Genomic DNA, 15233 nt, shown 5'->3' with positions numbered 1-15233 from the left:
TGGCTATTCTGAATATTAAATCAACATCCATTATCCCATTTCCAGGCCTTTATTTCATCCTTCTCAGATCCAGTTTTTAGTTGTTGACTTAACCCTTGGAGAGCCAGAGGGGTCGTGGAGCCCGAGTGCCACAACCCTTCGGCACAGTGCAGTCATGTGACCGTGGTGGCCATTTTGTAGGAAACAAAAGAGGAAGACCCATCTCCTCTGTTTCCTCACTGGTTAGATTGCATTCTGCGCTACATGGGAATACCAGACACGACTAAACCCGCAAAAAAACAAAGCCCTTTGAGCATGATGTAGTCACTACGTCATGGTGTCCCCGGGGAGTGCCATTCACCATGACGTAGTGACTACATGCTGGGGCACTGAAAGGGTTAAAGCACCAGCAAATAATTACTGACCGACATCTTACGAATTACTCCCATTCACAATAGACATTTGTCACATGGTCTATATAAATCTGTTCATTTGGGGGTTAGAAAGCAGCCAGACGTATGGAAGGAGTTTATTAAACTTTGATTTCAATTTTTTTTTCTTCATCAAATGCGAACAGAAACACTGATATTGTGTAGTCCAAAGGTTTTCAATTCCGTGCTCCTGAACTTTGTACTTGACAAGTCCTGATGATGGGTTGTGATCTTTACTTCGATTCATCACAGCAATACTTTCTGACAACTTTACATCATGGATTTCAGGGCTGTGAACTTGACTCCTTTTTACTCTGTGATCTCATGTGACAGATCTGGCATATTCAGTTTTTCTGTGTTATGAACATTGTTTGCTCACCTGTCTGTGGAATGAGAGGAATTTTATAACTGATGTTAAACTCCTCTGTAAATTCTAACCATTACTGGGTTTTATTCTGTGAATAAATAGGTGGAATGATTTTTTGCAGACACCACTGATTATAGTTAGGGATTGCTTTCTTGCTATTCTGCCCTGCATCATAATTCTCTTTATTGGTAATATTTTCTTAATAACTATGTATGGTATGCCTAGAATGATAGCGCTATTTGAATATAAAATATACATATTGTCAGGATCGCCTAGACCTCCTGCCTAGCCATAGCTTCCTTGTCCACTGGGTGTGCTGCTGCCTTCTGTTGGCTCTGGGTTCCTCTGTCTGTCTGTCTTCTTGTTGCTCCTGTCTCTGTCCTTATAGCTTGCTTCCTGTCTGTTGGTTTTGCCTTTGCTTGAAGTCAGATTCCTGATGCACATGCTTCTGATATCCTGATCTGTTTTCTGTACCTGTACCATAGAAATCTGTTCACAGTAAAAGCCCTTGCTGATATCTGGCTTGTCCCTGTTTGTTCCTGTTCTCAGTCCCTGCCCCCAGACCTGTCCTTGCTCCCCTGTCCTATTCCAGTCTCCTCGTTGCTGACCTCTGCTTGTTACCTGACTTCGCTACCTGCCACCTGCCTCGGACCTCTGCTTGTTACCTGACGTCGCTACCTGCCGCCTGCCTCGGACCTCTGCTTGTTTCCTGACTGCGCTGTCTGCCGGCTGCCTTGGACCCCTGCTTGTGACCCCTACTACGCTCGTGCTGTTCCGGCCACCGAGATCCTACCCGCCACAGGAGTCTCCCGTGACACATATACAGACTGTCCTCGCTTATCCAGATTGCGGGTCAGTGTTATTCGGCAGCAGTGACCGTTGGATAAGTGGGTCTGACGTTGGATAATGCGTCTAGCGGACTGCATTATGCGGCGTCAGATAAGGAATCCGATGGAAAGAAAGATGACAGATACCGAGGACCAATGGCTGTATAATGGTGATGATCAATCAAGGAATCTGGAAGCAGGAACTCTCAGGATAATATAAAGGAGAGAGAAAAAAGAAATATAGTGCAACACAATTTAATGAACATAAAATAGGGCTGAGCTCAGTCCAACTCACATGCTACAGAAGTAAAATAGGCAGTTTGACCACTCTGGGTCCTGAAGTTCTGTATAGCTGGAAAGCTGGAATGACTTGTATCGGCGTGTAACTCGACCAACGCTTCCCCACGTTGCCTACTTCTGGGTTCAGGTGGCGGGTGACGTCATCAGTATTATCAGCCAATAGAGATCCAAGCTTGGTCTCCCAGTCAAGCCCCGTAGTGGCGCCGGTTGTAGGATAGATAGCGGGTACTTAGATCCACAGCTCGTCGCGGTTCCAAGTCAGCACAGCAGGCAAAGAGCGGGCAGTCCAACAGTAGCTTTGGGTAGGATAGATTACCCCTGAGGAAGTTCGGTTTACCCGAACGAAACGCGTATTTACATTTTAGTTAAACTTGTTTTTCTGTTGCAAGTTTGTGTAAATAAACACTTCCTGGTGATGATTATTATTAATATTGTTTACTTATAAAGCGCCAACATATTCCGTAGTGCGGTATAACGGGGGCACAGAGTTATGTCTATGACAAACAGAATGGCATACTAAGCCAGGACAAACAAGCGCAGATATATAGACAGTAATGAGAACCCTGTTGGGTAGAGCTTACAATCTAGAGAAGGGGTCGGCAAAGTTTTCTTCCTGCGCCCCCTGTCTCTCCCCCCCCCCCTCCCCCATGGCTCCGGACACTGCAGGGTCATGTGAAGTCACGTTGCCATGGCAACGCCTCGCTGGACAGTAAGGGAGTTTTACAGAGGCCTCACGCAATCCCCGGCATTGAATTTAAATGCTTTCGGGGAAGCATGGGCCTCTGTAATGGCCATGCTCACCCCATTTTGCACACCCCTGATCTAGAGGGAGTAAGGGGCAAGGTTGAGACATAAGGTAACGTGGCACTAAAGAGTTTTAGGTTTACTAAGGCTTATAGCATAATAAAGAACACTTTAATGATTGGCCACAGCAAGTCCTCAAACTACCTTTTGTTTCACCAGTTTAAATTAAATATTGATCAACTTAGGGCCTTATTCAATACATTTCGAAGTAACAGTAATCGGCCGAAAATGGCCTTTCACTTGAATGGCAGTATCTTGACAATTACATATTGATTTAAGCCCTTAATTGTTTTATTGAAGGTGGAACAACTTGAAATGAAACATAGAATAGTGGGGAAATGAGCATTACTTGGTTTGCCTAATTTCATAATATTCTACTATAATTGGGGGACAATGCAAGGAGCTTACAAAATAACTATTCATCCTAAGGTATACAACAAAAGACAGAGAAGACCAAAGCTACATCCAATATGACAAAAATACCCAGTGAAACACCTATATATTCTCTTGAAAATGGTCATTTAGTTAAACCCTTTGGCCAAAGTGTTATAAGCCTGCAAGCCACATCAAGGCATGACAAAATGTGCAGGTCCCAGCACTACCTGATTAAAATTCTCATTTTCCTCTATATTAGGAGGGAGAATGATCACATTGGATCTGTCCAAACTCAGCAACATGAAAAAACCCTGCTAACTTGGAAAGTGGGGAGGGGCAAGCTTAAACCCTGGGGGGGTAAAGCCACTAACCTCCAAACAGCTGAGACAAGCTGGAAAAAGTTAATAAACATACAGAATCCCAGCAAGCTCAAGAAACCCCAAAACATACCATATAATATATGTTTTTGACACACATACACACATATATAAGGCTCAAGGGCTTACAACACTTTGGCCAAAGAGTTAAACTAAAAGACCATTTTATTCAAAAGATATATATATATATATATATATATATATATATATATATATATATATATATATATATATATATATATATATACAGTGGTTGACAAATCACCAAAAAATCTACTCGCCACACAAAAAAATCTACTCGCCACCTAGTACCAAACGTGTGCTGCTAGGCCAATATTTACTCGCCCGGGGGTTAAATCCACTCGCCCGGGGCGAGCAAATGTATAGGTTTGTCGAACACTGTATATATATATATATATATATATATATTTATATATATATGTGAAAAACACAAAAACAATCCTGTCACTAACTAAAAAATGAGAAAAAAAACTAAATCAGTAATATCGCCTATTAAATCAAAAGCTACTGATGGTGCTGGGGATAAAACATGTATGAAGAACAAAAGAAAGAAAAAGTATCCCACAAAAAGCATTCTGGTGTACAAAAATATATTCTGTTAATATGCACAGAAATATTATCACAACGGTATTATCACAACAGTTGCTCACTGTTTTGATTTATTTAGCAGAGTATTATTTTGTGTTTTATGCATTTGTAGCAGGATCCGTGGTGTGGGTTTTTCATCCTTTAGCTAGGTCTGGGTTTTACATTCTCAGCTGAGAGTTTTTCCTTGTTGACCGACCGGTCTACAGAAGGGAGGCCTCATTTGTGCCTCACCATTCTGACATTCATTTGTCATTTTGACCTTATATGTCATTTATGTATTTTTTCTGGCTTTAGCTTAGGATTTACCCATTACTACAGGTTACAGATGGTGTTTTTTCCATACTTGTAGGTACATGAGAGTATTTTTATTTTTGTGTGTATGTTATGTGATGTGTTCCTAATAAACTTGTTATATTTTTGTACACCAGAGTGATTTTTGTGGGATACTTTTTCTTTCTTTTGTTCCATATATATATATATATATATATATATATATATATATATATATATATATATATATATATATATATGTATATATATATATATATATATATATATATGTATATATATATATATAAAAAAATATATATATATATATAGGCACTGTACCGTGTATTTGTGTCAATGAATGTAGCACTGGGCTCTGTCTGTGTTTCATGTTCTGTCTCTGGTTTTAAATATATGTTGCCATGCTCAGTAGCACTCCTCTTTGACACTTATACACATATATATATGTTGTGGTTATTTTGGGGTTTCAATATGAGCTTATAGGGGTTCTGTATGTTTTGCAATTCTGTTCAACGGTTCCCAGCTGATTTGGAGGGTGGCTCCTCCTTCCCAGGTTTGAATCTCACCCCTCCCACTTTTAAATGGTTAAAGCTCACTCCTTTTCACCTTCCACACTCATGGGAACATGCATGCAGTTTGATTGCGACAAATCTAATAGAGTGCTTTTCCTGGTATTGTACAGGTTAATAAGAGCTTCAATCAGACTTAGAACTATGCAACTAATTTTGACAGATTTATTATAAATCATTCTTCCTGGTAATGTACAGGTTATTAAGAATATATTCGTGTTAGGACCCTTGAGACGTGGTCTGTCTTGGAGGGGCTCAAGGGCTTATGACACTTTGGCCAAAGAGTTAAACTAAAAGACCATTTTATTCAAAAGATGTATATATATATATATATATATATATATATATATATATATATATATATATATATATATATATATATCTTTTGAATATTTTCCCCTTATGAGATATCATTGGATGATATTTCACTGGGGTATTTTTGTTTGACTTCCTCTCTATCAATATACTGTAAGTACGGTTATAGGATAATGATCTGTCGCCTAAATTTAGCATGGGTTAAACTTGATGGACATATGTCTTTTTTCAACCTCATCTACTATGTAACTATGTAACTACTGTACTTAAGGGGGGAAAACAGCGACGAGATGCCATAACACTGACCCAGATAAAGTGAGTGTAATGGTCTTTCTTTGGCATCAACGGTATATTCAGTTTTCACAAAATATATATTAATGTCTGTAAAGTGTGAAACATTCAGGCACATGTTTTCTATGCCTACCAAGTTACTTTCTGTAACTATACTTTAGTAGTTAATCTCAATTAAACATATCACAGTGACAAGTTAATGCGTTTCTTCTGCACCTACAAATGCTCTAGCGAGACAAAGGCTTTATTTTCAGAAAATACATTTCATGGCAAAGTAGAGGTATTACTATTTCCAAAGTAGTTAAGCATTAGATTGTCACAACATTTTGTTTCAATCGTATTATACCATTGCATTAAGACGGGAGTTATAGTAACACCGACTTGTTCTGCTAAGAAATTGCCTACCACCAATCCATCAATGTATGACCTTCCATATAAGACTTCTCTGCATCACAATCTCCTTAAACATACGGTACTTTTTTGACTCCAGTGCAAAACATCACAACAGGGTGTATACTCAGATCTTAATTTGGGGTCATTTTAAGAGGGAGCAATTTAACAAAATGCTACCCCCTTTAAGAATAGTGGAGGGGGGGTGGGAGGGGGTGATATTCATCTGATGATGCTGATCGGGCTCTTTTTAGCTGAAATACCCTGATGTTTGTATTGGGGAATTTTGTCTGAAAACTGTCTGATCTGCTGCTTTGGAAGATACAGAATTAATCTGTCCCCAGGGTGGTAAAGTGGATCTGACTAAATGTGGAAAGAATAGCCAATGCCAACGGCCTAAGAAAAAAAGGATTTTATTCAAATACTTATAAAGAAAATAATATCCAGTTCGACATTTCACATTCATGATTATTATTCCTCTAAGCAGAATTGCACTGCATGGCACACAGTCACAGGTTAAAAAGACAAACTTTGTAATTTAAGTCTTCAACCAAAATATGACATTGGAGGCGTGGAACTGTCTAAGCACAGACCTCCCCACTTTAGTTGTGCACAGAAGTTTAGAGACCTCATCTTACCTGACCATATACAAGCCTAGCACAGAGGTGGGCTAACAAGCCTATTTTGCAGGAACATACTTTGCAATATATAGCACTAGTTGAAAATCTCTGTCATCTCATTTAATTCTCTAATTGTGTCACTACCTGCTTTATAATAATTACATAATGCTCTGCATTATCATTAATGGGCACCGAAACATAAAGCCCCATGCTGCTACTGTACAACATATTGTATAGCACATTTTTAGTGTGTAAGTATTTCAGTCTTCAAGCTTGCACTGTGTATTAACAATACATACTACAAGAATAGCAAAGTTCTGGCTAAGGGGTGTGCAAACTGCAGGGTGGGAGATTTTTTTTGGGGGGGGGGGCGCCGGTTACAGAGGCCCCACGCTCTTCGCAAAGGTATTTAAATTAAATGCTGGGGAAAGGCGAAGGCCTCTTGTCACGGTAGACCAGAACTTTAAACACCAAAATACCCGGATCCTTTGATTGAGCAAAGCAAGAGATAAAATACATTGTGATTTATTTACAGAATGAACATACATAACTTGATTTACAATTACAATGAAAAATACACTTACTGGAACTGGGTCAAACAAAATAAAATGTTCTCAAAACGAAATATTGCCAAAACAAAGTCTCTAGGAGCAATTTCACAGGAACGGAGTAGCTCGCAAAGAAAGCCAGAAACAGTCCTCGGTCAGCAGCGCAACTTGCCACTGCTGTTTACTCCACTGGAGCTGCTTCTTTCGTGATGAAACTATAAAATCTTGAAGCATACAGTAGATATTTCTTGCATGAATCCTTACATGGTATGACAACCTTACAGCATGATGAAAACTTGCTACATGATAGAACTCCTTCCCCATGGGCTACAGGGTTTCTTATGCACTAAAAAGTCCTATGCTTAACCAGTGCAGCCAATCTACTCCGTGGGAATAATTCCTTCGCCCTACCACGGAGTTGCCAATACTTTGCAAACCTGGCAGAGGGGCTTCTCAGTCTGCTCTGGGCATGTGCCAACGTTGCACCTTGGCCCCTTAGCATATGAGGCCCGTCCCCACTACCTGGCACCGCTCAGTCCTTGCAGAGCAGTCATTTGCCTGGATGGCTTATTGAAATTTTGTTCCTTCCCCCCCTGCTAACAAATGGTTAACACCTCCATATACTGTATTGCCTTCGAAACTGGGCAAGAGGGCTTATTAAAATTCTCTTTCCCCCCCCCCTTGCTAACAAATGGTTAACACCTCCATATCCTGGATTGCCTTTTAAACTTAGAGGGCGGAGTAGCCCGTTTCCCATGCAAATGGATTTTTATCCATACTGAATGACTTCTTCTGAACCTTACTTTAATAAAAGCATTTTCTTTTCCACTTATACAGAGAAACCTTGCCATATGCATATACCTTTGAATGTAATTCAATTCCCTGCCCAGTCTTACTGGTCTGGTCTATGCTGAAGCAGGGTGATTTGGCGGTGAGCTGCAAACTTCTTTCTAGGGAGTATTTTATCTGGTGGTCTGTGTTCCTTAGGTCCTCAGGAATCTGGGGGGATTCCTGAGTACATGTTTCGGGGTAACCCGCAACCCTGGCCTCTTTCTACCCAAACACACCCTGACAAAATGTTACTGTAAAATCACCCCTGCAACTACGCTCTGCACCTCTCCGCTGGTTTGAACTCCTGGAACAGTAAATATACACATACATCTTTATTACCAATGCAGTTACATGCCATGATTGGGTTGAAGAGCTGACAATCACAATTCCCCCATATGGCTCAGGGGCACCCAGCCTGGCATAATAACTTTATTTACTGGCCTGGGTACCCCTTCTCCATCACACCTCTGTAACTTCCCTTACCTTGGCTCCGTAATGTGGCATCACCACGTAAGGTTGTGACGTCAGAACACCGGAGGCAAGGTAAGGAGGGGGGGGGGGGGGGCGCGAGCAGGGGGGCGCAGGGGAAGTTTGCGCTCCCCTGGTCTAGATCACCCTCACATACAGTATTTCCAGTTATTTCAGGCTAGGTTAAATTCTCACGATATTATGTGTTCTATAAATGGCAATGTCACTTTTTTTTAAATCACTGCACGTTTCATCCTTCATCAAGTAATGTAAAACTAGGTCTAATTTTCCCTTTAAAAACTGCAAAGTCAAACTTCAAAAAAATGTTTACCAGTTTGTTTTTTTAAATTACTTTATTACATGATGTAGGAGGATGTTTTGATATTGCCCTTGATGTGTCTTTCCTAAACTGCTGGCCACAGCTTTATTTAAGAGAAGGAGGAAAACAGCCAGGCACACGGTCTTGCAAAAGGGGTGGTTTAGTAGCAGATCCAACATTTCGACTGCATAAGCATCTTTCTCAAGGTGAGGGCTAAACATAGAACAACCTTGTGAAATATATATACCCCTTGTACTCACCAATTACCTCGCTACAGAACCACGCATGCGCAGGGTGCATACTATCCCCCACCAGTCCACCACACACAACACACTACGCATCAGTCACAGGCTTGTAGGCATCTGGTTTTCATGACAGCGGTGGAGGGCCATGCTGTGCCTCTCGGATGGGCTGTGCTCCTTCACTGGGTGCCACGCATGCGCAGTGGACTCCCTTTCGGTGGGCACGCAGTGGACTGCTGGGGGATAGTATACACCCTGCGCATGTCTAGTTTTACATAGCTCTTTACAGAGACATTTTGCAGGCACAGGTCCCTGCACCTCCCATTGAGCTTACATTCTATGTTTCTGGTGCCTGAGGCACAGCGAGATAAAGTGACTTGCCCAAGTTCACAAGGAGCCGACACGGAAAATTGAACCAGGTTCCCCTGCTGCAACTCAGTGCCAGTAAGTGCCTTTAATCATGAGCCACTCCTCCTATCTCCACGAGCAGTATACCTTTGTTATGATGATCACTGTGTGCCTGTACTATAACCCTCTCTGCATTCACAGCTTTATTTAAAGCGCATATTAAAACATCTCAACCACTACCTTTACAAGGTTCTGCCTACAAATTGTTTCTGTTCATTACCTATTATACCATGCATGAAAATTCACATATTAAAAGCAACTATATGTAAACAAATGTTTGTCTGCTTACATATTAGCAGAAACAAGGAAAAAACAAAACTAGCTACTGCAAACTCCCTTCCATCATGTATCACTAACCTGCCCTGTAAATAGAAATCAGCTACAATGTCTCACTTGCCTTTAAACCTTACAATCCCACAATCTGCTTATTCGCATCCCGTCAACTAGAACTTCATTCTGATCTATGGTGACCAGATTAAAACTGGGACACATAAAAAAAAATATTTATACATCAAATGACATCACTAAAAAATAATTATTATGATATTTGTCTAATAGCATCACCATTGATGCTGTATTATTCATGCTACCTCACTCCTCTCTCTCCCTTCCCCCATTCTCTCACTCCCCCACATTCTGTCTCTTCCCCTTCCACCCCCCAATTCTCTCACTCCTCCCACCTCCCATTCTCTCTCTCTCTTCGCCCCCTCCCACCCCCTCCTCACCTCCCCATAGGCTTGCTGGTGAATTTTTAATTGGGGGGCAAGTGCATCCTCAGTCCTAATATCTCATGACCACTGGCTCCCACACATTCATCTATAGTCAATATTATTGCACCAGTTATCACACAGTAATGGATGCAATAACGTCGGCTATATCTATATATAAGTACGATAAACACAAGCACACACCCGATACATCCAGCATACAAATAAACAACCACACACTTTCCACATACGCACACACAATGCGTTAACTACAACTAAAAAACAGACACACACACTGATCTGCACAACACTCTCACATACAGACCCTGACCTGCACCACACACACACCTGGACCTGCACAACACTCTCACACAGCCACTGAACTGCAGACACACAGACACTGATCTGCACAGACACTCACACAGACACACAGCCACTGACCTGCACAGACACTCACACAGACACACAGCCACTGACCTGCACAGACACTCACACTGCCACTGATCTGCAGACACTCCACAGATAGACCTGCACATACACACATACACTGACGTGCAGACACACAGCCACTGATCTGCACAGACACAGCCACTGACTTGCACAAATTCACACACACCATACACAAAGACTGACCATCACATAAGCACACACAGACTGACCTACACACACTGTCCCACATGAACCAGCTCTATGAGGAGCAGCCATGCAGGCGCCCCCTGTGGCTGAATCTGCAGCTGCATGTTTCTCTCTTTATATTTATTTATAAAATATTTTACCAGGAAGTAATACATTGAGAGTTACCTCTCGTTTTCAAGTATGTCCTGGGCACAGAGTAAAACAAATAATACATGGTTACAAATTCAGTTACATAAATGAACAGGGTATACATTATATACAAGACATTGCGTGCATAGTTAAAGAAAATATATATTATGGGCGTATGAAACAGTTACAGACCAGATTAAAATGTGAGACAGCCTTAGATTTGAAAGATTTCCAGCACAGCAGCTCCGTTCCTGCAGATACTGCCCCCCCCCTCACCCTCCTCTGCAGCCGAAACCAGGGACATTTTTAACATTTTTAATATTACCAGGACATGTGCAGTAAATCCGGGATGTCTGGTCACATACACATTTGTCATACAATGTAACCCCTCTAGCAGATAAAGGGACCTGCACTACACATTGCAAATCTGCTCCAGACCAGTCCGTGACATTTATTTCAGCCACCAAAAACTTTACATTCATGTATTTCTCTATGCCACAGAAACACTTTGTATATTCGTAATTCTGCGTTCCAGTTTCTATTATAGTAGTTGGGGATTTTCAATCTTACTTTCTCGCATTTAGTCCTTTGTAATGCTGGTAATTTTACTATGTCGAATTGTTGAGATTGCGGCATTGTGAATAAATATGTTAATGTGTTGTTCTCTCTTTTTATTATAACCAAATATATTTTTCAGACACTTGTTAAGTTCATTTAAATACATTTTAAATGCTGCAGTAAATAATTTGCAAGCCATGTTGCCCGACAAATTACATAAGCTCTAATATTTATTTAATAATTCGCCATGTTTGCTACATGCATCTTATTTCCAGAAAATATGCAGCAACGCCGTATCTCACCTGGAACCAGGCAGCAGAATAAGCACATGAAGCCATCCAAGTTGTGAAAGTAGAGTACACTCTAATGCAGAGTGCGCCTCCTCCTCCCCTCCTCGTGTGACAGCCCCAGCACTCGTGCCCCCCCCCCTTCTCTGTGACCCGGCATCACACGTCCAGAAGACTACACAATCCCGGTAAGTTGAGGTTGCAGAGGCCTCGTGTGGACACCCGGCATTTAACTTAAATGCCTCAGAGAAGAGCACAGGGCTGCTGCAACCGCTGCGCTCTCCCCCCCAACAAAATCCCACATCTCCAGTTTACACACCCCTGCTCTAATGCAAGGATGCACAAACTGGGGGGCGCAGTGATTTTCTATGGGGGGTACAGTGCTGTCCCCCAAAGCATTTATATTAAATACCGGGGGATCGTGCAAGACCTCTGTAACTCCCTTACCTGGTCAAATGACGCTGCGGGGTCACGACGTTGCGGTGCCATGGCAACGTGACATCAGAACGCCGGAGACAAGGTAAGGAGGGGGGCCATGAGCAGGGGGGGGGGGGAGAGCAGGCCAGGTGGCTTCTCCAAAAATACTGGACTCAATGGTGAAAGGTGCATCAGGTCACTATGTCCAGGGAGGAAAATACCGAACACATACATGTCCAGTATTACAGTACCTCTCATTTTTTACTGGACAGAGTGTCAAAATTCAGGACGGTCCAGTTCAATACCGGACACCTGGCAACCCTAGGCGCATGGGGAATAGTTTGCGCATCCCTGCTCTAATGTAACATTGATCTTTCAAGGAACCAGGACTTCCTCTAATTAGGAGATACATTTAAGCATTTCGAACTGAAACAAAGAAAGTGGTAAGTGCCTTTCAAAAGAAAAAGCATGCACGCATATATCTAAGGTAAAGGACAAACAGAACAGGATTACATCCACACACATAGTTGCCAGTGTAAATGTCTGCGGGGATGCAAAAATCAGGACAGTTCTAAATGCAAGTGCACTTGCACTAGTGTGACAGGTGTAGTTAGCCAGTGAAAGGGTTAAAGCTAGAGATTAGGAATATTAGAAAAAAGCTAACCAAGATTTCTCAGCGAATATCAAACAGCTTAGAGATTTGCACCCAAGGGAGTAACCTTTACTAAAAAAAGATAATATATATGCAAATTAAGCAAACACTTTTCTTTAACTCGAGGGGTCTCCCAAGACACGCCAACATTGGTTTTAACTCTGAGAACCCCTGAGCTTTTGTAAAACAAATATTTGGAAAGTTACATTTAGACAACAAATGATTGTTTTTTTGTAATGTAACTGGCATCAATATTCTTTCGGCTTCATTGAGTCAACTCATAATTGTTAATTTGCAGAGAATCTAACGCAAACAGAGAGAGACTTTATTTACAGCAGGTTTGGAATGATGCTGCCTGGTGTCATACTTACAGTCTGGGGCCATTGTATCTGTACACAGTCTGTAATATTCTTTCAGATTCTCAATATTCTCTTGGTTAATGTTTTCTTGCAAAGAAGTGTCACCAAATCTGCAACAGCGCAAAGATATTCAGAATGTTACAGCTGGGACAGTAGGTTTTATTTATGAGAAGAATCGCAGTGGTGATAGTGGTGTCCAAGTGCCACCTTCGGGGGACGGGGGTAGCAACTGAAGGGAAGAATGATGTTTAACAAGTTCTGCCTGTGTATGCAGTGCTTTGGTGTATAGATGTGGCCAATGTTATTGCACCTCCTGGTGCACTTCGGCGGGTGAAATAAAGTGGTAGCTCTGCCCCCTTCCCGCGCTGACGATGGTTGCTACACCCACTGGTTTATTGTGTATGTCCCGCTGTAGCATGCCAGTGGATGCAATAATGTTAGCGACATCTCTACATAGCAGAACAAAAGGCACAATGAATCCCTGCAAGGAAGAGTTTACAATTACATTTAGTACTAGAGGCGAAGGATAATAAAGTGACTAATCCAAGGTTATAATGTGCTGCCCTTGTTCCCAACAGACGGTCACAGGGTTCTCCAATCAGCATATACTGTACAGTGCCTTAGCTATCCTTACTGTCTATTTATAAGGTCACCGTGTTTCTGGGATTCCAGATTTTAAAGATACCTTTTCCCAGATAGGTCTTGTAATAATTTATGAGAAACAGTAGTTCCAAAGAAAGAATCTAAGGAACAGCCTTAGAACATGGTATGACATTGAATTTATAATTTAGGAATTGTTAGATCAGTTTAACATTAGTTAAACTTCATTAAATTATTCCTACCACTGTTTTCTGGACATAGGCATTTGTGCCCCTTTGCATTTGGATTTGTGAGCCTCAGGCATCCAAGATGTTAAAATATTTTGGGTCATAGGGTTTTCTAAAAAATCCTATTACAACTCAATTTTACCTCAATTTTTACAGCGCTAAATGTTTGACCTTTTTTGTGATGGGTAACCTCAATTTCCAGTATGTGCTAATTATTTTGTTTCCTTCACTGCTTGCAATATTAACGCAAGACCTTAATATGGTGGTAAAGCCAAACGCCTGTAATACGTAAGAGATCAACAAAAAGAAATGCAGGACCTGCCAAATTGCATACTACAGGAGATTAGAGCCCATGGTTTTAAAACCAATGCTTACTGGAACAGAAATTACCATCCATTTTAATCCTGGAGATCAACACACAGTTCCGTGGCTGCAGATACCGGCACCCCCTACGGAGGTAAGTATCTCTGGAAGCAGGGGGTCCCCGGAGATGAAAATAGTGACGGTTGGCTCTCGGGGACCCCCTGCTTCCCATCCTGTAAAAATAACTGGAGGCAAAAAAAAATGAGTATGGGGAACTGCTCCCTCATAACACTTGCTTTAAAGCTACAATGCTGCCACCTTTGGGGCTTACAATAAATCAAAGCAGATTTGGGATGATAAGAGATATGCAAAATGCTCATTTACCAGGCAAAAGTTTTCATGGAGAATTTTGCAAAGCACTTTTGAAGACATTCGCACAACTGGGGTTACGTGACCTAAAGTTATAGGATCCGTTACACTGCCATTTCCCCCCAAATGTTAAAGCAGCAATACGGGTTTCATATTTTAATGTATTTTTTATTCTTACAGGATTGAAGCAGGGGGTCTTTTGGAGCTGAACTGTGTTTATTTCAGCTCCGTGGGCCCCGCTGCTTTCAGAGATACCTCCATAAGGGGTGCCGGTGTGTCTGCCGTCAGGGAAAACGATGTTCCTAACATAATGGTGGCGTTTAAATGTCCCACGTCATGCGGGCCAACAGAAAGCTGTGACGTCCTCCGGTGCGGCTTCCTATCAGCCTTCGTGGCTGGGACATTTAACCTGAAAAGAGAAGCCGGCACCCCCTACGGATGTAAGTATCACTGGAAGAATGGGGGTCCCCGGAGCTGAAATGGACACCGTTTTACTCCAGAGACCTCTTGCTTCAATCCTGTAATAATTATTATTTTTTAAATATTAAACCATATTGCTGCTTTAAGTAGAAAATGCAAAGAAAATTACAAACACATGTTAAGACATTTGGACACCTCTTCTCTTCATCCC

At 41.6% G+C, this 15233-nt stretch overlaps 1 protein-coding gene across 14 annotated transcripts in view; it reads right to left on the bottom strand.

Moving 5' to 3' along the window:
• Positions 1-15233, bottom strand: part of INPP4B (inositol polyphosphate-4-phosphatase type II B) — a 484959-nt gene that overhangs the window by 36696 nt on the left and 433030 nt on the right. For all 14 annotated transcript variants that reach the window (XM_075614672.1, XM_075614553.1, XM_075614562.1 and 11 more), the window contains one exon: positions 13116-13213. In XM_075614672.1, coding sequence (XP_075470787.1) covers positions 13116-13213 — 98 coding nt within the window. The remainder of the gene's footprint in view (positions 1-13115; positions 13214-15233) is intronic.

This window comes from Ascaphus truei, chromosome 1 (assembly GCF_040206685.1).
Source record: "Ascaphus truei isolate aAscTru1 chromosome 1, aAscTru1.hap1, whole genome shotgun sequence".
NCBI lineage: Eukaryota > Metazoa > Chordata > Amphibia > Anura > Ascaphidae > Ascaphus > Ascaphus truei.
Note: the sequence above shows the minus strand (reverse complement) of the source record. Positions and strands in the feature narration are given on the sequence as shown.